Source organism: Triturus cristatus, chromosome 3_2, assembly GCF_964204655.1.
Source record: "Triturus cristatus chromosome 3_2, aTriCri1.1, whole genome shotgun sequence".
NCBI classification, from domain to species: Eukaryota; Metazoa; Chordata; class Amphibia; order Caudata; family Salamandridae; genus Triturus; species Triturus cristatus.
In genome coordinates this window covers 206,868,977-206,892,382 of record NC_140584.1, presented here as the reverse complement: position 1 = coordinate 206,892,382, position 23,406 = coordinate 206,868,977, and the positions used below count along the sequence as shown (strand labels likewise).

The window sequence follows — 23,406 nt, the reverse complement described above, 5'->3', positions numbered from 1 at the left end:
TACTCCTCTCAGCTACAAAATTTGTGAGAAAATGTGCGATTTATCAAGCCCAATTCAAGTAGAGGAACACTCCTTTTCGTCAGTCATATTAGCTTTATTTCGATAAAAACATATCTTAAAAGCTGTGAAACACAGGTTAAAAAACTACATTATACAAGGTACAAAACATTTCATACAATATTAAAAATGCCCTAAGTGACTGAGTAACATAATTCATCAGAGGATCCTTATGATGAGATAATTAGCAATAGCTCTGAGGACAATATTTACAAGATAAAAATATATGAGAAAGACATTCGCAAGGTGCAAATAGCTCTTAGCGGCGACAATATTTAAGGATTAGCTTTCTGGGTTCTCAGTCTGATCTTCCATGCCCAGCTCAAGAATTTAGCCATGCCGCACGCGTGTAGGGCTCGTGCATCAGATCTTAGGATGCGCAACGCCACGAGTTGGCTGTGAGTACCCAACTCTCTGCAGAGCGGTTTAAGCCAACGTTCCCTTGGCGCTTTATAGGCTGGGCACACGAACATGACATGAGCTATTGTCTCAAGGTTTGCTTCGCAATTCGAGCAAGAGGCTAATGTCTGGTGGGGAGCCTTCCATCGAGCGGTCATTGCACGAGTGGAGAGTGAACCAACCCTGAACTCAAAATACAGTGCTCTGTCATAAGGTTTTTGCATGACATCTAGGTATGGTTCATCATAGGTGGTATATTTATGCTGCATAAACTCCTCAGATAGCCTACCTAGTTTGCAATCTAGAAAACCCTTATTGCGGACCCAGGACCAATAAACTATCTTGAGTTCTGCCTTTGGTGAAGAAGTTCTATTTATCCACGCCTCTTTAAGGCCAAGATCGTACAGCAATGTTTTTAGGTCCTTAAGCCATTTGAATTTATACCAACCATCCATGTTCATTATTTCACTTAACCCCGCTGCATACTTTGCTAATTCTGGGGTCCGCCACAAGCGAGCCCACAGCAAAAGGGGGTGGAGTCTAGCCAGATCTCTAAATGAATGGCACCCTAGATCTTGCAGTAGGGGCCTAGTGGGGGTCCTCGGGGGCAGCATCATGAGATCTTTTAAAAATTTGTTTTCTGACCTCACAATTTGATCTAGGTTAGAAAAACCACAGAGTTCAGCACCATAAAGGGCTGAACTCACTCCTCTAGCCTTATATATATTAATTGCGGGAGCTATAGGCCTACTTATTGAGGTGCGATGCTCTTTAAGTATTGCCCCCTTTACCCTTTTGTGGTTCAAAAGCATTTTTTGTATGTGGGTACTCCAAAGCATGGAGTTAGAAATACGGATACCCAGGTAGTCGAACGTGGTGACCCTCTCTAGCGGGACAGAGTTTAAAACAGGTGGAATTCTAAGATTCTTAGGAGGATTCAACACCAAGTACTTGGTTTTCTCAGAATTGATGATCAATCCTCTATTAGTACAAAATGACTGGAAACTGTCCAACAAACCCTGCAAGCCCCTCGGGGTCTTGGAGATAAGGAGGGTGTCATCGGCGAACAGGAGGGTAGGAATTTTTTCGTCCGCCAGGGCTGGTGCGTTAGATGGTATTTGCTGCAAATGCTCCACCACCCCATTCACATACAAAGAGAATAGGGTGGGAGCTAGAACACAGCCCTGGCGGACACCCCTGTTCACCGGTATTCTATCCGTCTGCTGCCCCTTGGAGCCCCATCTAACCTGGGCATAATTTCCTTCGTGGAGACGCACCAGGAGATTTAAAATATACTTGGGAACCCCCTGGTCAGCTAGAATCTCCCGCAGGCGCCCTCGAGGGACTAGGTCAAAGGCAGTCTTCAAGTCTATAAATGAGAGATAAAGACTGCCTTTGCCTATCTTGACCACCTTCCAGTAAAGGAGAATTAACCTGAACACCTGCTCAATTGTCCCTGTACCTGCCCTAAAGCCTGCTTGGTAGTCGGAGAGGATCCTATTTTCATCTGCCCATTCCAGGATTCTCTCCAACACCACCCTCCCAATGACCTTTTGCACAGATTCAATTAGGCTTATTGGGCGATAGTTTGCAGGGTCTTCCCTAGCGCCCTTTTTATAAATAGGGACCACCTCTGCTCCTTTCCAGGAGTCTGGTATCGGAGAGCCGGTGTCAATGGCATTAATAAGAATGGTAATAAATTTCGCCCATTTAGCGGGATCTGCCTGAAGAAGATCTCCGGGAATGCCATCTGGGCCTGCTGCCTTAGCTGGAACTATACGCCGAATAGCGGTTTCCACTTCCAATTCAGAAAAGGGATAGCTGTTTAGGTCCCCTGTGCCTATTCTGGGATCTATTAATGTGTCTTTCAATGAAAGATCCTCAGAAGCAGAATAAAGTTTCAGAAAGTGGTCATACCAAATACAACTTGAGATGTTACAAGTGATTGATTCACTATCGGGCCATGTCTTAATTCTAATGAAGTTCCAAAACCGGCTAGCGTCCTTCTCCAGACTGGCTATTATTAAATCTTGCCAGTACTGCTCTTCCCATTCTTTTTTGGCACTAGACACTGCCTCCTTATAGTCCCTTCTTGCTTGCTTGATCGTGGGGAGCGATTTACTTCTAACTTCCAAAACCAGGGCCGTTTTTTTCGTCTACAAGTTTTCGTATACCATGTATTATTACTATTAGACTTCTCGCACATTGGACGGTGACCTACTCTAGTAGTTGAACAGAAGAAATTCCGAAGAGTGCTGATTGTTTTTTCATAAATTTTAGGAATTTTCTCGATAACATCAGGATCCGTGGAGGCCCCTCTTAATTCATCTAGTGCCTCTGCCACAGTTTCTTTAATGCCACATAGCTTCTTTTTATCCAGGAGAACTCTGTGCCATTTCAGATACCTATTACAATTAGATGGAATTACTTCCCTTGTTGGCATTGAATATTCTACAGCCAGATAACCAGGATTAGGCAACCATGAAGGTTTTAAAATTAAAGATAATGGATTATGATCACTATCGACTGTCGATGTTATCACCATATCTATTAGGTACTGCCACAATTTATAGTTTAATAGAATGTAGTCGATTCGCGAGGAGCAACCTACCCTGTTATAGGTATGGGCCCCTTTTACATCAGATAGTGACCTGCCATTTGTTGCCCTAGCCCATATTCTACGGCTAAAGAATTCAATTGGACAGCCAGCTCGGTCCATCTTTTTATCGGCGGGATACTCAACAGAGGAATTCCTCGCTTTACATCGTCCTCTTCGATGTCTAGCACATCCTCAGCAGCAAGAGGCTCAAAAGTACAATTGAAGTCTCCCGCTGCTAGGATGTGCGAGTCATAGGGGCAGTTAGAGAGCTCAGTTTCCAAGGATGCAACTATGGGTGATTCTACTCCTCCCTTTGTTCCCCGGACATAGACATTAAAACTTTCCAGAGTTCTACCTCCTTGGTTCTCCCGGATGGTCAATCTTAAAAGATCAGGAGAGATACATTGGATCTGTTTAATTGACCAATCCAGGGATATGCTAATCCATACCAGTAACCCACCCGATGGACGCCCCTTCCCTGTTTGCGCCGGTACCGCTGGAACATAATAAGAGACAAATCCTACTTTATGATGTGCAATCTTGCTCCACGTCTCTTGGAATATACAAATGTTATAGCCTTCGATAAACCTGTTCCAGTCTGGGATAGAAAGTTTCCTAGAGAGGCCGGCTATATTCCAAGAGAGGATCTTCAAGCCTGCACTATCCACTTTTAGGGGCCCCTTTTCACCAGATGGGTGGGTATGGACGCGATTAAATTCTAAAGAGGAAATTGTGGTACTGGGGCTTATTGTTGCCTGCCCGTGATCACAAACCTGGTTATTTATGCACTGTGGGGCAGAGGTGGTGATAGAGACACCATGCATGGGTGGTGGTACAGGGTCGCATATGTAAGAGATTGAGGATTGGTGAATTCCTGTCAGTCAATCATTATCAAGAGGCGACCCTCTAGGAGGCTCAATGGCTTCATCCCTCATAATTGCAATACCTGCCAGTGGAGGACATCTGAATTGGATGTCCGAGGTAGCAGGAGGGCAGGACCTATACTCTAAAGCCAAAAGTCCCTCTGCTAAATGAGGGGATATCAGGGTGAGCTTGATAGTGTCTAATCGTTGGGCTGGATGAGAATGTCTAGTAGCCTTCACAATATCCTTTCTTATCAATGAGTAGCAGCCTCTAACATGTCTAAGCCAGTGTGTGACCTTATTGATTAACGATTTCTCATGTTCGCAACCCACCACCTTGGGAACATTGACCATAAGAACTGTCCGCTTTGGAGATATAGAGCAGGGAAAGCGTCTAGCAGACGGAACTCCTGGCGCTAGTCTAGCACATGTGTTTGCCTGGGGTCTAGGAAGAGCTAGGGCCGGTAAAGCGTCAGTTGGCTTCCTACACTGTGTTGCCGCCACAGACTCACTAGGCAACCTTACCTTATGATTTGGAATAATACACACTGGCGACGCGGAACTCTGTAGTTGGTTAAATACCCCTGGAAGTGCAAGGGGAGGGGCTGCCGGTCCGGTCACGGGCCCCGCTGTCTCCTGGGGCTTAGAGTCCTGCCCCCGGCTGCCTGTGATCCTGCTGCCACCAAACGCCTCGTCTCCCGCGAAGCGGGAGGCGCAAGGAGTAGAAATAGTCCCCTGGAAGTCAAGGGGAGGGGACGCCGGTCCGGTCACGGGCCCCACTGTCTTCTGGGGCTTAGAGTCCTGCCCCCGGCTGCCTGTGATCCTGCCGCCACCAAACGCCGCGTCTCTCCTTTTCATACTTTGACCTTGCTAGAATCACAGTTGATCGTTGTTAGAGACTTCAACAATATGTCAAATCCTTAAAGAAATGCGCCACTATGGTCTGCAGTGGCAAAATCTGGTTATCCTTAGATTCTGAATAAGAACAGTAAAAACTACTTCCATCTCTGTGCAAATTATACTAGTAGTAATTGTGTCAAAAAGCGACATTTACCCCCTGAACTTAAGATTGTGCTTTTTTTTCATACCTGTTGTATTTGTTCCAGTCACCTCCTTTTATTTACCACATTAAAAATAATATTTGAAGTTTATTTCATCTTGGCCGACAGAAGCCACAGTGAGGTCTGTAGTTTCTCCTGCTTTTTTTATTTTTTTATTATGGAGGGCTTCTTCTCTGTCACTTTTTCAGGCATATTATTGGCCTGCAGTGGCAGGAAGACCCTAGCAGTTGATAGATTTGGAATTTCCAGTACCTACATTTGCAGGATCTGAAAGAAACACGTAGTGATAGATTCCTTACCTTAGAATTAACCCCAGGCGTCAGGCTGGATCCGGCAAGTTTTTGTCAGCAGTACCCCTGCGTGTCGGTCGGTGGCGTCGTGCGGCTCCGCGTCCGTCGTAGGCGTCGTGATCACCGGGATGACGTCGCAGGCAGTACTTAGATGCCGCCCACGCGCGCTGATGTCAGTTCTTTCTTTTCCTGCGCCAGCAAGCGCAGATCCGGGAAGAGCTAGTACAGCCAGTAATTTTTTGACTGAGTTTTTTTTTTTTAGGCCTTTTGTCTGAATTTCTTCGAGTCGATCGACTCCTGGTGTCGTAGGGATGCCCGGGTTTAAGAACTGTGGAGACTGTCACCGCATGATGTCAGTGACGGACCCACACTGAGTGTGTCTGTACTGCCTGGGCCGCGACCACGACTCCAAGTCGTGCCCCGACTGCCGGGCCATGGCGCCAAAAACTTTGCGGGAGCTGTCCCGAAAGTTGCTGGAAGTCCGGCAGTCTGCTCCGCGCCGTTCAAGGTCCCGGTCCCATGGGAGGTCGAGGGACCGGTCGCGGAGTCGTCACCATCATTCTTCTGGATCTAAGTCTTCGCACTCTGGGTCAGGTAAGTCGAAACATTCCAAAAAGAAGCCGAAGAAGCGTAGTCGCTCTTCGACTTCTCCTCGCCCGTTGCGGCTGATTGTGCGTGCGGTGCCACCCCCGCGGCTTCGGCGGAGCCTGCGACGTTGCCGCCAGCCTACCCGTCCTTCCCAGGTCCAGCGGCGACGCCTGCTCAGGTGCAAGAGTTTCTTGCTGCCATGGCCCGACTCTTTGGGCCGTCTGGCCCCGCCGGTGTGCCTCTGGCCCGACTGGGGATCCTGTTGTTCCATCCCAGCGGGCTCCGGTCCCGGCGTCGCCAACGGCTCCGGCGCCGCAGGCCCCCATGGGATCCAGGATCGGACCCCGGTCGACGCTGGTTGACCTTGTTACGCCTCCACCAACGTCGACCCCACCGGCACCGCTTCCGACGTCGCCGGCTCCTCGGGACGACGTCGTCCCCGGTTTCAGCCCTGTACCGGACACGGAGCCGGATCGGCGTTGATTGAAGCCGATTCCGGCGCCGATGGGATTTGTTCCCTATGTCCGTCCTCCATATTTTCAGCCTGTTCCACAGACTTCGGAGAAAGGGGAGGACTGGGAGGGGTCTGAGGACCCTCTCGCACAGGATTGTGCTTATGATCCGGACTGGGCAGAGGATTTGGGGGAAGCCAGTGGTCTTGACACATTGCCGGACCCTGGCATGCTGTCTCCTCCTACCGTGGCTACAGAGGAGGGAGCAGGTTACGCAGTGGTGTTGCGTAGGGCGGCCGAGGCCCTCCACCTCGAACTCCCTACAGTGGCCATCAGGACGAACATCCTGACAGAAGTACTCCAACCGGCGGTAACCTCTTTGGAGCCCTTGCTGCCCTTTAATGATGCACTTTCTGACGTTCTTTTGGGCACCTGGAAGCTGGAGCAGCTTGGCAAGAAGCTGTTTTCATCTGCCAGCTTAGGGCTGCGGTCGGTGAACACCGCATGCCTCTTGGGACGTTATTCCCACTCTCTGTGGGACACGGTTGTGCAGGTGCTGCCTAGCTGTCCGGAGGAGGTCCAGACAGTACTCACCCAAGCTGTTGATGTTGGGAGAGACGCAGCTAAGTTCACCATTCATTGTGGGCTTGACACCGCCGACTCGCTGGGCAGGGTGATTTCCACGCCGGTGGCCCTTAGGCGCCACGCCTGGCTGAGAACAACTGGCTTTTCGGGGGATGTCCAGAATACCCTGATGGACATGTCCTTTGCTGGTATTCGCCTTTTTGGCAATAAGGCAGATTGTGCGCTTTAAGGACTCATGGGCTACGGCCAAGTCCTTGAGCCTGTCGGCTACTTGGCCTCCTCCACCTTCTGCCTTTCGCGTCTTTCGTGGCCGCGGAAGGGGCATCCCACTATGTTCGCAGAGCCACAGGCCAGCACAGCAACAACATCAGCGCGGACGTTGGAACCGTCGAGGCGGGTCAGTCCACCTCCACCCCCGCTGCATCCACTGCTCAGCCTTCCTAGTCCGCTGTTTCAGGTCCATCAAAAGCCAGTGTGCGAACGGATTCGCCATCATCTCCACCACTGGCGCACCATCACATCGGACCTGTGGGTGCTGCAAATTGTCCGAAGGGGCTCCCCCCTTAGAGACTACCCCTCCAGCCATGCCACCTCAGTATCACCGCATGTCGGGGGATCACTTGGCACTTCTCCAGCAGGAAGTTGCGGCCCCCTTGGCCAAGAGGGCCATCAAGCGCGTTCTGACGCCCGAAGTAGGTCGTGGCTGTTATTCCCACTACTTCGTGGTTCCAAAGAAGGACAAGGGCCTGCGTCCTATCTTAGACCTTAGGAACGTCAACGGCTTCCTCCAGAAGGAAAAGTTCAAGATGCTCACTTTGGCTCAGGTCTTGTCTGCCCTAGACCCGCTAGACTGGATGGTAGCGTTGGACTTGCAGGATGCCTACTTTCATATTCCCGTCCTGTCGGCCCACCGGCGTAATCTGCGGTTCACTGTTGGCCACGAGCACTTTCAGTTCACCATGCTCCCTTTTGGCCTTACCAGCGCCCCTCGGGTGTTCACGAAAGTGATGGCGGTGGTCGCAGCTCATCTGCGCAGATCAGGGGTTTGTCTTCCCCCTATCTCGACGACTGGCTGTTGAAGGCAGGCTCGCCCCAGGCAGTCGTCGCCTACCTCCAGACTACGGCCGACCTCCTGCATTTGCTGGGGTGCTCCATCAACGTGCCGAAGTTGCACCTGGTACCCTCTCAGAAGCTCCTTTTCATTGGAGCAGTTCTGGACACGGCGCAGTTTCGGGTTTATCCTCCCGCACAGCGAGTCTGGGGCATTCGGGCTATGATTCCGATCTTTCAGCCCTTGTCCTGGGTTTCGATCAGGATGACCGTGAGGCTGCTAGGCCTAATGGCCTCCTGCATCCTGCTGATCAACCATGCCAGATGGCATATGCGGGCTCTGCAGTGGGACCTGAAGTTCCAGTGGGCGCAGCATCAGGGGGACCTGTCCGGACACGTCCAGATCTCGGAGGGCACTGCACAGCAGTTGCAGTGGTGGCTCATGAACCAACATTGGGTCAGCGGCAGATCCCTCTCCCTTCCCCAACCGGAGCACACGGTGGTGACTAATGCGTCCCTCCTGGGATGGGGTAGCCACATGGGAGAGGCGGAGATCAGAGGTCTCTGGTCTCCGGCGGAGTCCAAGCTACATATCGACCTTCAGGAGCTTCGGGCGATCATCTTGCACTGATGGCATTCCTTCCCTCTGTCAAGGGGAGCGTAGTGCAGGTGTTCACGGACAACACCACCGCCATGTGGTATTGCAACAAGCAGGGCGGGGTGGGGTCGTGGACCCTATGTCGGGAGGCTCTGCGCCTCTGGATATGGCTGCAGCATCAGGGCATTTCCCTGGTGGTTCAACACCTGGCAGGTTCACTGAACGCCAGAGCAGACGAGCTCAGCCGCAGGTGCATGATGGATCATGAATGGCATCTTCACTCGGAGGTGGTGCAAGGTCTCTTTCAGCAGTGGGGAGATCTTTGGTTAGATCTATTTGCCACCGAAGAGAACTCGCAGTGTCAGCAGTTCTGCACGTTGGAATTTCCAAGGCGGCACTCGCTCGGACACGCTTTTCGTCGCGAGTGTAGTTGCGGTCTATTGTACGTCTTTCCGCCTATACCACTTCTGCCCAGAGTGCTGAAGAAGATCAGACACGACCGGGCCCAAGTCATTCTTGTGTCGCCGGACTGGGCTCGAAGAGTTTGGTATCCCGAGCTACTCAGTATGAGCGTGGATCTCCCGATTCGTCTGCCTCTTCGGGAGGATCTTCTGTCGCAGCAACAGGGGACGGTCCTGCACTCGAACCTGTCCAGTCTCCACCTCCTTGCGTGGAGATTGAGTGTCGGCAGTTGATTCCCTTTGACTTGCCTCCTGAAGTCTGTGATGTCATTCTGGCAGCCAGGCGTCCCTCCACTAAAGTGGTATACGCTTGCAGGTGGAACAAATTTGTGGCATGGTGCACAGCAAAGGCTGTGGATCCCCTTTCTGCCCCTCTTTCCGAGGTCCTTTTGTTCCTTCTTTCTTTGGCCCGGAAGGGCTCTGCTCTGGGCACTATTAAAGGCTATCTTTCTGCCATTTCGGCCTTTCTCAGACTACCTGATCAGCCCTCTCTTTTCAAGTCCCCTGTTGTAAATAGATTTCTCAAAGGCATTGCACACCTTTTCTCTCATATTCCGTTTGTGATGCCACAGTGAGACTTGAATCTAGTTCTAACTTATCTGATGTGCGCTCCTTTCGAGCCTCTTCACAGCTGTCCTCTTCGTCTTTTGACTCTGAAGACTGCCTTCCTGGTTGCCATCACCTCCGCTAGGTTAGTGAGTGAGCTCCAGGCTCTTTCTTGTAAGCCTCCTTTCCTTTCCATTCATCCGGACAAAGTGGTGCTCAGGCCCCGGCCTTCCTTTTTGCCATAAGTTGTCATGCCCTTTCATATTGAGCAGACTGTTACTTTGCCCACTTTCTTCCTGCCTCCACATCCTTCCAGAGACGAAGAACGGCTCCACTGTCTGGACCCAAAACCTGCGCTTTCGTTTTACCTCCACCGCACACAACAGTTCCGGGTGGACGACCAACTCTTTGTTGGCTACGTTGGCACCGAGAAAGGTCGGCGGTGCACAAGAGGACTATCTCCCGCTGGGTTGTCTTGTGCATCAAAGCCTGTTACTCTTTGGCTAAAAAATGGCCTCCGGTGGGGCTGCATGCTCATTCCACTTGAGCAACTGCAGCCACTACTGCATTGGGACGGGGTGTCCCCCTGCAAGACATCTGTCAGGCAGCTACGTGGGCCTCGCTGCACACGTTTACAAAACATTATTGCCTGGACAGCCAAGTCCGGAGAGACTGCTTTTTTGGCCGTTCTGTTCTCCAGGACTTTCTGGTGCGATCTTGGTTCGCAGACCCACCACCGGGGTTGGTATTGCTGGGGTAACTATTCTAAGGTAAGGAATCTATCACTACGTGTTTCTTTTAGATGAACCTTCGGTAACGATGTATCTGTAAGAAACATTAGTAGTGATAGATTCCTTACCGCCCCACCCATCCTTCCCGTCTGCAAACTGATTTCTAGGGTTAAGGTCATCCCTTTCAGGGCCCTAGTTTCAAGGCACCAGTGGTCAGTATCTTGCATGGCTCTGCGTTCCTGGCGCGGAAAGTCGTGTACAGAACTGATGTCAGTGCGCGTGGGCGGTGTCTAAGTACTGCCCGCGACGTCATCCTGGCGATCATAACGCCGAGGACAGACGCGGAGCCGCACGACGCCACCTACCGACGCGCAGGGGTACTGCTGGCGAAATCTTTCCGGAGCCAGCCTGATGCCTGGGGGTAATTCTAAGGTAAGGAATCTATCACTACTAATGTTTCTTACAGATACATCGTTACCGAAGGTGAGTAACTTGTTCTTTAAGCATGACACAATATTGAACCTTTTCTGAGATTTGTTTTGAAGCTCTTCCATAGATTTTATGGTAGACAGATCATACCTTAGCAGATATACTCACTCCCATGTCAGATCTAAATGTCGTGTGGTTATACACATTTTGCTGATTTTTTGCGACACCACAGCCAGTCTGCCTTGGATCCACCATCCCTTACAATTTGTTCATAAAGGTATTAAGATGTTTTCCGATCTGCACCAAGATTGTACGATTCTCAGACAGTTTTCTTTATTGTTATTTATAACTCAGAGAATTGTTCATTTAATTGGTGGAGGCTCCAGTCCTCTACCACCTTTTAATCTATATCATATTTTTCGAGTCCAGAATACCAATCACATACAACAATTTACTATGTCCTGCTCAATAGAGTTGTCTAGCAAGTGTTCCAACAGTCTAGGTTAACCTTCACCTGTTAATGTTATTTTATATGGAATTGCTAAATGTCAAAATTCCACATTGCTATCTAAATGTGAATTACAGCACCACAGATTGACCTTTGATTTTTAAATGACTCCTACAGCCCTGATACTGTAGGGATTCTATGCAGTTTCAGAGGTGGCCTCCTCCCAGCAGCCTCTATACATGTATTTGCGACATGACCTGTAATTCCAAATACTTTTCGGCCCAATCCGAGGTGTACCATGTCAGCTGCTTCCCCGATCACGGTCACCCCGAGCTACCTCTTACCTCCTGGTTCATGAGAGATTGTATTAACAGCTTTCTTTTTTTTATTATTCCAAAAGCTATCTTTGTGTTGCTATGGCTCTAGAAAGAGTCTGTGAGCCACAGACGCCAAATGTTTGCCATTTATCGTAGAGTCCCTACTACCTCAAAGTATGAGGATAAAGCTCTTTTTGAGGCAATTTGGGCTGCAGTGATATGGGCTGTAAAGCGGACACCTCCCTTACAAGATCTATTTTTTAATGTGTATAAAGGCATTCCTGCTTAACATTTTTCAAGGTGGCTATCACCCTCTTTAATGTGAGCTGCCGTTTTAGGATATTTCTTTTTGTGTTGAACTGTTTGCTGCTTCGAAAACTAGTTCTGTTAAATGAACATCCTGGAATTATATGACTTTGGCCAATCCGAGATCAGTGTCCTTTGATGTGAAGAGGCCATTACTAGTTATTACACAATAAAGTGTGAATCCAGTCAAGATACTAACGAAGAGGTGGTCATCGTTTTATAGATGAGTATCTTTTTAAAAGATTTATAAGGGTTACTAAACGTAACAAAACACTGTTCACTACTTGAAATAATTTCTGTAGTGAATAAAAAAATATATCCTCTGTACCGAATTCTGTTTTGGATTGATTATATTAATATTTTTCCATGTGCAAACGTGTACCTCTCCACGTATTAATTCAATAGACAGGCTAAGGCCCTGTTTAGGAACAGACGACATCTAACCACTTTCTACTGGCACCATTTCACAAACCATTTAGTTTTGCCTAGAAAATACTGAAAATTAGATCGAAATAACATAGTGTTGATTTCAAAGCTTTAAATAGCATTGCATGTCACAGAGGCCACCTTAAAGTTCTGGATGTAATAGTGAGACGGTCAGAGCACATGATATTTCGAGTCCAGTCATATGCCGGGGTAAAATCAATCGTCTTTCTTGTTCTTAAAAAGGCATGAATTGTAAAGTTAATTTAAGGTAGCATTTCACTGTACTGTCATTATCTTTTGGGAATTTGATATGGCCGCTATACTCTAAATATGTCTGTACTGTAGCCCTTCCCATGTGTAGTTTCTCATTGCAATTACTTGTCACTGAGTGAAAATATAAGTGGAATTAGTTAAAGAATCGCTTGGTAAAATTAATTTGAGGTTGAAACTCAAATGGAAGACTAAATACGAAGGTTTTATGGTGCAAAGACACCTTAACCATTTTTCTTGCCTTTACTGACCAATCATTAAGTAGTTCCCCTTAAAAAATAACTTGGAGGACAAGCGGTCTTCACTGTCTTCACTTTTGAAGCACTGCACTTGTGCTTGTGGCGGCATCCACCTTGCGTGAGCAAGCAGGGGCCATATGGTTTGTAATTAACGTGGCGCGCCGCTGCTCGCTCCCGCAAGCTGGATGCCGCCACAAGTGCAGTGCTTCAAAAGTGAAGATGGATGATTAAAGGCCCTCCTAGCGCAGCGCATGAGAGCTGCCTAGGCGAGACCTAAAAATGTTTTCCAAAGTGAAGTCCATTAAAATACCTTCAGACTTGAAAACAATTTAATTCTCATTGAAAGAGAAAGCCGAACAAGATGAAGAGAAAAAGTGGAGTGGAGATTAGAAATACATTTCGAATATCAATTTTTAAAAAAAAGATTTTAATTATAATGAAATATGATCCCATTTTCATAGTTTACATAATAGTCAGAACAAAAGAGTTTAGCAATAACTTCATGGTGTGCCAATGGTGTGTGCCAGTGTAATAGTGAGGTGTTTTATCATGATAGTTCTTCCTTTTAATTTTTTTATATAATATGTGTAAGAGAGATCAGGGATGGTTCAGTGCAGATTTTTGACTTATCAAATTCTTCACAATTGTTGATGTGATTGCTGCATGTTCTGGTCCTGTGTATCAATTGTGGGTGCTCCACCAGAACAGAAAGATTACAATGAGGCGGATGTATGACGGAATCACACATTATGCTATACGCATGCCGTTACAACAGGAATGCCATTACCATACATAACCTTTACCACGCATGCCTTTGCAACGCATATACCTTTACCACGCATGCGTTTACAAAGGATTTCGTTGTAAAAGCATGAATTGTAAGGGCATATGCGTGGTAAAGGTTTTACAATCAAGTATAAGTATTTTACAGGTATGTTTAAACTCTTTCTATATTTTGATAAAGGGTTTATATTTTTCAGTAAAATACTTACATTTTCGTGATCAAAGCATACATGGTAAAGGCATATGCTTGCAAAACAAATGTACAGGTAGGTACAAACACTTGTTTTCTTATATGTATGTGCTTATATATGTATAATTCTTTAAAAAAATATATATGTATATGTGCATATATATTTTTATATATGTATATTTTTGATATATTTACACATGCATAAATACATATGAATGTGTATGTGTGTGTATATATATATATATATATATATATATCCTTAAAACCCCACAACCCCTCAAGCCATACCCACCTTAAACCCTAAATTTACTCTTGCCACCCAAAACCCATACCCACCCTAAAATGAACCTTGCCACGCCAAAACCCATGACCACCCTAAACCTTAAAATTACCCTTGGTACCCCTAAACCCTAAAATTACCCCTGCGACCCCTAAACCCCTACCCACCCTGAACCCTAAAATTACCCTTGCCACCCCAACACCCATAAATGTAAAACTTGTTTTTAAAACTCTACCCATACCCGCCCCAAAAGTGCCCACCCTAAACCCTTTTTTTTAAAAAACTTTTCCCTAATATACATATATATAATAATTACATTTAAAACACATATGCCTTTACCATTCATGCCTCTGCAACAAAATTTGTTGTAAAGGCATGCATTGTATAGGCATATGCGTTAGAAAAATCCTTCGTGGTATTAGTAATCCTGGTAATGGTACCTGCGTTGTAATGATTTATGCAGGATAATGGCTGCGTTGTAATGGCTGTTTCCCCATTGGAGCACATTGGTGGATACACAGCCATTGAGGTCTATGTTAAGCTCCATCGGATTTATAAATGTGAAGAGTAATGATGTACTTGAATATCCACCTACTTTCTGGCAGACCAAAAGTCCTATTCAAGTGACTGTGAAAAAGGTTCTCCAAAGAACCTTTTTCAAGAAAATGTTCCAAAGAAAACCCCGTACTTACCAAACTTTTACTGACCAAGCCTTCCCGGTGGGGCACAGGGTTACTTTAATTATATAAAGTTGTAATTATTGGTGCCTCAGGCATTGACCATGTAGTGAACAGTCCTAGATTGTGCTGTAACCTTTTCTGTGGATCTTACAGTGTGAGCTCTGCAGCCTGTTCTCTTATTCTTCATTGTCTGTGTGCTCTGCTTTGGTCATACCACTAGGTCAGCTTTTCCTTTGATGGTTTGTTTGTGTTACCTGGATAGTAGAAAATATATCCTGCCCCCGCAGTTATGCTTCCGAAATGATGTTGTATCTATTCATAGAGTTATTAATTAGTCTACAAATGTCGGCTTTTGTTTTCGGTGGTTTAAGTAATTACATTATTTCAATGCATTCAGCTCTTGTGACGATTATGGTAACTGTTTGGTTTTGCTTATTTTCAGACATCCACCAGTCAGGCTGTTTTCGTTCTCCAGTCCGGCATCTGCCAACTCTTCAGAGAAACTCTCATCCACAAGGGGTTTGTTGAAATCCAGACTCCCAAAATTATTTCAGGTATATTCCAATATCCCTCCACCTCTAAGAGATCAACATATGTAAAAAAAAATGTAACCTACTCAAAACAAACCCATAACAGCCAGTCTTGAAAATGTGATTTTGGTACGACATGAAAATTACTGAAGGAATGCTATGATTTTTAAAATAATTATTTGCTGAGCTTTCTAGGCTTTAGCTTTTATACGTGAATTTTGAAGTATAGTTTCTTTCAAATACTACTGAGATTGGTGCCACTATTGAAGCATTTAATGTAAGTGATGCATTTTCGATCAGGTTTCTGCTGGTGTACATTGATCTAGCAATTAACCTCATTATTCTTTGCAGTTTGGTGGCACCCAGCATATAAAAGTACTTCAGCCTTGAACCTGGAAATGCCTGTCAACTGCTTGGTGGAACAGAGGCCACGATGCTCAACCTTAATTTAAATGCCATTGTTGTGTACTTTAAAAGAGTAACCACTGCAAGTGTTGGTGTCAAGATCTCATGGAGATCATGTTAGTAAAGGACTATACCAGATGAATATGAAATTATCTTTAATAAAATGCTAATTTTTAAATTGACTTGGGGTATGCTTCAATTCATAACTAATATCATTATAAGTTGGTCCTTTCCCGAGTTGCTCCAGCAATAGAATTGTGCATATGTTTTCAGGATTGCCAGAAATCTTAAGAAACTTTTCTTATCTTCAGATGTCCCTGCCCTCTTCCTTGGGGCCGTTGAAAGCTTGTGTTTAATAGCACATTGAATGTCCTTTTGTGGTTTCATTCCTTAATTATATTTAATGATACAACATTGGTGTGATCTATATTTAGGGCTCTTGTTCCATTGCCTTAACTTTGTAGTCCTGTGTTATCTTATTTCAAAAGTACGTCACTATTTTCCCATCACAATGTTTGCAATAATAAATAGGCACTTTTGTTTATCAGTGCTCAAGTTTCACCTAAATTCCTCTAGTAGACTTTCCTTCTCTGTATGAACCCCCACTATTTGTAACTCTTTATTGGCTATTAGGTCTCTCCTCATTCCACTGTCTTCAACAAAAGCTGAGGATTAGTCGCTATAGCTGGGGAGGATTTATGAGATCATTTCCAAGAGTGTGTGCTTCATAAATGCTGTCCGTCAGAAATGGAGCTCCTGAGGTTCTGTGACGGGTCAGGCAACATTCAAGTGCATCAAGCAGAAAAGAATCTTTATTGGTACCTGGTTTTCTAGTTGAGTGTATGATGTACTTAACTGTGCCAGGAACAACACAAAGCATATCTGCTTAGCCTCCACATACGTTCTGTCTAACTGTGGCATGGCTATCTGCTTTATATTCAGCACTATGAGCTCTACCAACACTGTAGACACGCAAGAGGGCAAGATGTTACACACCTCTCTCCTGACAAATGTCAAAGTATTGTCACCATGAGGACAAGAATGCATCTTTCCATCGTAATCATGACAAAAGAAAGACAGAATGGGAAGATACACATCTGTCTGCATATCAGGGTCTGCACCACTGTCCAGGACAAAAAGGGCAATAATAAAGAAAACAGTGATGCACAAAGAGAAGCGATTATGGACATTACACACTCAAAGAAATCTAAGCATCACATTAGCATTCCAAAGAGAGAACCACATTGTAAATATTTATAGGAAACTGACATATCAGAACCGCAAGCTGAACTCTACCTTGATGGCGCACTAAAATACCATTGTAATCAACAAAGGGGGGGGGGGGGGGGGGAGCTAGAAGAAGCAGTCATCCATTCTTCTTCCTATAATGTATTTCGAATCAAAGGGAATGGATCACTTGTAACTGAAAAAAGGGCGGTTCTTAAACCGTTTTTAACCATCAATACCTAAAAAAGGTATTATGAGAACCCTCAATCACGTATCTTAGGTGGTGTAGCGGTTTATCTTGATTCTCCGCCTTATTTATACGCGTCAGCATTATCATTGGGTCTCTTTTGTGCAATGCTTCCTCCACCTGGAGGGAACCACTGATTTTTCAGTAGTGATCAGGAATATTTGTGCGAAAGTGATATAGTGGCGTTAAAAATGTCTTTCTCACACTGCCCTCAAAATTAATATTTTATTCTGTCCGGTGTGTGAGGAGACTTTTAAAAAAAAGTAAAAATACTCGTGCAATAGGTCAGATAATGTAACCAATGCACTTATTAGTGTCCAGATCAAAAAAGGTCGACATGTTTCTGCCCTTCCAGTGCCCTAGGAGGGGGTCGTTGGGCGTTCCTCAGGACCCAGTGGTTGTGAGAACCGGTAGTGCCCAGTTCTAAAGGAGGGTTTATGAATGTTTTCATAAACACGAGGTCTGACAGTACCTCAAGGTTAATGTTACCTTAATGCAGTACCGGAATTCAGGCTGCTGCGTTGCCTCCGTAGCACGTAGCCTCTTCTGTGGGCTAAGCACGACTTGTGCTGACGCTGGCTTCCAGGGCTTGTGTGTGCACTAAAATACCATCCAGTGAACAAATGAACAACCTATCCACCTGGTACAGTGACCCTGTGTCGGGCGGGCACAGTGCCATAGCAGCTTATATATGATTGAGACTTCTAACAGAAGATTCCTTACCTTACTGTAGAATTATCCCCAACCATCAGTCTGGATCCAAGCATTTTTCTTTAACAGTACCTTTGCACGCCAGTAGGTGGCATCATTCGGCTCCGCATTGCTTCTGCATTATCCACACCAAAAATAACGTCCACAGTCCAGCTTTAAGCCCTGCGGTGCCTGTCACCAACAGATGCCGGTGACGAACCTGCACCTTGTTTGCTTATGGTGCCTCGAACGAGACCGTGACCTGAAGGCTTGCCCTGACTGCCGCGCCATGCATTCAAAGGCCTTGAGAGAGCAATCCCTGAAGCTTCTGGCAGTTCATTGCTTGAAGCTGCAAGGCTCCAGGTCCTGGTTGGGAGGAAGGTCTCGGAAGCGTTTGCGGAGTCTGAGGTAGTCGTCCCACTCCAAGTCTTCGAGCCTTGGAGGTTAGTCTCGGAGCCACAAAATAAAAAAAGAAGTCAAAGCATGCTTAGACTTCACCTTGTCCATCAGCTGGCGAGGGAGCATCGCTCGAGGCCTGGCTCCATGGTTGAGCGAACACCTGGACTGACTCCATGCATTTCCGGAAGCCAAAGCGACCCCGCTCAAATTTAAGAATTTTATGAGGCCATGCCCCTCATATTTGAGTGGCTCATTCCCTCTGGCACATCTTCAGGCCCTGTGGGTTTAGGAGGGGCCCCTACTCGATCCACGCCGGCTATTCCAGCGCCAGTCGGCCCCAAGGATCCACAGATGGGTTCGCATCAGAGCTGGTCATGCCATATTGACCAGCGCCAGACCAGAGGCTGATGCTCCCTGCACTGCCTGCGTCCACCGGCCAGCCAGCCTCAGCCTCATTCTCATCTCCAACACAGAGCCGGAGAAGCGTCATCTGGCGCTGGTTCTGGCGACCACTAAAGCCATGCCTATTCATGTGGGCTAGGACTCTGGGAAGAATGGGAGGGGTTGCTGGACCGTGAAGAGTTCAAGCTTTGAGTCCTTGGAATGGTGTGAGGATTTAGGTGAAGCTAGTGTACCTGATACTTCTCCAGATATTGACATGCTTTCTTCCCTACCGTGGCGACGAAGGAGGGAGCATCATTCTCAATAGTAGTACTTAGCAGCTGAGGTCCTAGACCTTAACTTGCCCTCTGTGGCAGTCAAGAATAATGTCTTGACGGAAGTGCTTCAGCCGGGAGTGTCCCCTTCTGAACCGCTTCTCCCATTTATTGAAGCAATTTCTGATGTTCTACTTGCGAACTAGTCCAAGCCCAGCACAAGGGCTCCTGTGAACAGGACTATTGGCCACCTCCCCACCCTTGGGGACCCCAAATTCCTCATGAAACACCCTACCCTGGAGACCTTGGTGGTCCAAGTCCCCACTTCTCATGTAAATCCTGGCTCATGCCCAACTGCCGGATCGGAAATCCAGGAGGCTGGCCAATTTAGGCAACAAAATATTTTCAGCCTAGCATTGCGATTGGTGAACACCGCATACCTTTTGGGCCATTATTTTCACGCCCTGTGGGATGCGGTTGTGCAGGTGCTGTCATCGGTTCCGGAGGACATCTCGGCTGTACTCTCCGAAGCTATTGCCAGAAGTAGGGATGTTGCTAAATTCACCAGTAGATGTGGACTAGACACCACCGACTCCCTAGGCAGAGCGGTTTAGTCAACGGTTGCCCTGCGATGCCACGGTTTGTTGAGGACTACTGGCTTCTCTGGGGACATGACGTTATCTTTGATAGATATGCCCTTTGATGGCTCCTGTCTCTTCCGAGATGAGGTGGTTTCGGTACTGGAAAGCTTTGAGCTAGAAAGATTCTCTACTTTATAAGGCATTACCAAAGGCATCTTGTTCAATTAATGCACATACTGCTCACTTTATACAGTTCTCTCTGAGTCCTCTTCGCGCTTTGATGCCATTTGTAATATTGTTATCTAGAACAGTTACTGAGCTGGGTTGCAACAAGGTACTCAGTTCCCCTTTCTCATTTTTTTAGAAAGTTAGTGGTAGTAAACTCTAAAGAACTCAAAAACGTAGGCTTTTGCTTCCTCATTTGTGACCTCTTTAATGCTACAAAGCTCTGAACCATATAGCGTTAGAGGCATGGTCTTTAACAGTGTTTTAGCTGCACTTGATGCTAAACTTCAGAACACCACAGTTGATCTCATAATTCTGTGATCCTGCTGCAGAATAGAGAAACCCATGTTCAGAGATCGGCTTCACCCTGATGCACTCCGTGTTGCTCTAACACGAGGCTTGGTCGCCAATTATCATGTATTTGTTTCTGAGCATTAACTACTTTGTTGAGGTGAAGTTCTCAACTGCTTTGGTCAACTTCTTAAGGGAGTCCTAGCTATAATTACTGCATAAATTGCGAAAACAGCCAGCAGCCTGTGAATCTCCGAGCCAGTGAGACCACTTGTGGTAAACATATATAGTATAAATGCAGGTACATAGAGTGTAGTATATTTTGCAGATGTGTAAAGTCCAACATGCTATTTATTACCATTGTTGTACATAGAGGAGGGATCTGACTCACAAGAGGGGAAGTCTTGAAAATGTCCTGCTGTTCCACCCCTCTGCCCCCTCTGGAGAAGTGTGGCTCAATGGTTAGAGCGGCAGACCCTGATGCAGAGATCTGGCCCGGGACCAGGGTTCAATTCCCGCCTCGGCGGGCCTTGGGCTCAATTTCCTCGGACCTGATAATTCTCGCCTCCGTGCCTACTCTAATCATGGGTCCCACTCTGCAACTCTGGGCAATAGCTTGCTTAATCTCCACAACGGCCCCAACAGCGCTGGGGATGCCTGGCTTCACCTTGGGGGTGCCTAGGAGTGGACATTTCATAGGGAAAGCCAGGAAGGGTTCCACAGCAGTATGAGTACAAGCGCCAGAACGCCCCCCGTTGCTGGGGCAGCAGTGTGCTATACAAGTACAAAATTTCATTTCATTTCATTCATTTCAACCGTGATAGCGAGCATAAAACTTGGCACATTTATTTATTTATTACCACAGTGCAAAGGTGAAATCACATTTTATGATTATAGTTAAGGTGATGTGAATCCTAATGAAGATCACCAGTCATACTCCTGCTCTTCAGTGCTCATACTGTGAGACTGCTGCCTTAAAACCTGTGCTTATAACTAACGTGCATTAAAGAGCAGCATGGCATAAACTACATCTGAAGACGCGCCTCAAGGGATCGCATTCTGGTCAACGGCCTCGTTGACCACTTGTAGTTGCATGGATGCTCTCAGAGATATCGCTGACTCGGGAGCCCATTTGAAGAGCTCATTTGAAGTTACACATTAACATTGGACTATTGGTCTTTTTCAAACATTTGAAATTAGCTTGGACCAAAAGCTAACACACAAGCTGCAATAAATCATGAGGCAACTGTACTGATCTCCCAGAAATGTAAGGAGCTGGAGTGTAACCAATCCGACAGTTTAGAGAGGTAAAATAAGTGGGTGGAACGTTAGGTTCGATGTTTGGAACCAAGTTATTTTTCGGTATGAGATTGACTGAAGAGTGTGTTTGCTCCAGTGCTTTATCTTAAAGTGCGTCTTATGGAATGATAGGAGCGTAGTGAAAGGGCTGGACCTGTGTGAGAAACTAGATTACAGAACGGTTGCTCATTTGTAAGAATATACATCTGCTCCACTGGCTTATTGGGTACTTATTCAGAACGAAATTTGCTTAAAGAGAACGAAAAACGGGCGCATAATGGCGTCAAGTGAGTAGAACTACGTGACTGGCACACACACACTTTATTCGAAAGTACAGTCTTGTCAAATCAGCTGCCATTAAATCACCACCTGCTTGTTGTCGAAGGTGGTCATTGAATGTGGCAGTCTATTTCTCACACTGTTGCACTTGCTTTTTATACACTTCGAAAGTTTGTAAAACGTATGACACTTGAATGATTTTTTAATTTTAACACTATCCCGTTATGGCGTATATCGTAATGATTTTTTTTTTAACAAAAAAAAGTTTATGGAAAGTTTGCAACTTTTCCAGGTTCACATGGCTATTCATAATGATAGAAGTGTAAATATTTGTTGACTGTCATAAGTTACATTTCGTATGAAAAAAATAGGCATGTATAAGACTAAATGTTTTTCTGTCCTATCTAACAACTGTAAAAAATGTTTTTGCTTTTGCAGCTGCAAGTGAGGGAGGAGCCAATGTGTTTACCGTCTCCTATTTTAAAACCAGCGCCTATCTGGCTCAGTCTCCACAGCTCTACAAGCAAATGTGTATTTGTGCTGACTTTGAAAAAGTTTTCTGCATCGGACCAGGCATGTTGTTGCTACTTATTTACAGTTTACAAAGATGGTGATAAATTGCACCTGCTATAGTTTTGTTTCTCACTTTCCCCTTTCCCACGTGCTCACACATGCGTGCTGGGTCTTCGTCAGGAGAAACTGTGCAGAAATGCAGTAGCAATAACGGGTGGTATGATGTATTTGGTGCTAGGAGTAGATGGCCATTGGTTTAAAAGAGGCCGGAAGATCCTGGGGGTATGATCATTCTATTTTAGAAATGATTGGGAGAATGAGTGTGTGGGTATTTCCAATATTTATAAGTTCCCGCATGAGAAACTGCAAGATATCATTTGTGAAAATTGAAATGCATATTTTTTGACTGTTGGAGACCACTTAGGAATAGAGTGTTCTAGAAGTTGATTAGTCCTGAAGGCCTCTGATTTCCAATTTGTGTTTGCCACTTAAAATAAAGGCCTGCTTCTCAAAGCTGCTGGTAAAACACCTGTATCATGGGATAGATACATTAGCTCGCTTGACATTACCTCTTAACTATTACTCGCATTATCACTTGTACTTCTGCTACCATTTCCTTTACAATTGTACCTCGTCTTACACTGCTTCTTCAAATTAATGTATCCATAATTTTACCATCATTGCCACATCTCCTTGTATCACCTTCTACGCCATCACTAATGCCCAAGACTGTCCATTAACAGGCTTTTATTTGAACATTCATTTAGTGTTTAGTGCATCATTTTGAATGTATGTACAATAAAATAAATTATAATTACAATAATTATTTGATAAGATGAATTATAGCTGTATATTATTTTGCCGTCCACATTGAAAATATCTAAATATTTGTTTTAGCTAAATTAAAATAAACGGTCCTTCATCCTAACCCAAGTGCTAACTATAGCCAATGTTGGGTATTTACATTAACTGAAATGTATTTTGTGAGATGCCTTTACCTCAGCCCTAATGCTAATCCTGTCCCTAGCAATGTTCATTGTTTTATTTTAAATTGTATTACCTGAATTAAATTAAATTACATTCGTTTAATTTACTAAAATCGGACTCCTCGAAACAAGGTACTTCCGCCCTAATGTACCTAACTCATGCCCTAACCCAACCAATTGAAAATGTTTTAATGAAATATATGAATTATAATTAATGTATTTTCGTTTTTTAAAGGTCGTACCCTAGCTCCATTAGTAACCCTGAACAACTCTCTGGTAATTACTTTACTATAATGGCAACATAGACAGTAGTGTTTTAAAGATAATGGTGGTGCAGAGCTAATGGTGCTGAGTCAGTGGTCAAAGGAGGAAGTGGTGTAGAGGTAATGGTTAGGAGAGCTAATGCATTTGTCTTGTGTCACCTTATTTG

The 23,406-nt window shown here is 45.6% G+C and overlaps 1 protein-coding gene across 1 annotated transcript in view; it reads left to right on the top strand.

Moving 5' to 3' along the window:
- DARS1 (aspartyl-tRNA synthetase 1) overlaps positions 1–23,406 on the top strand; it is a 416,054-nt gene that overhangs the window by 312,645 nt on the left and 80,003 nt on the right. Inside the window, exons 10-11 of the mRNA XM_085647532.1 lie at positions 15,091–15,202; positions 21,916–22,050. Coding sequence (XP_085503658.1) covers positions 15,091–15,202; positions 21,916–22,050 — 247 coding nt within the window. The remainder of the gene's footprint in view (positions 1–15,090; positions 15,203–21,915; positions 22,051–23,406) is intronic.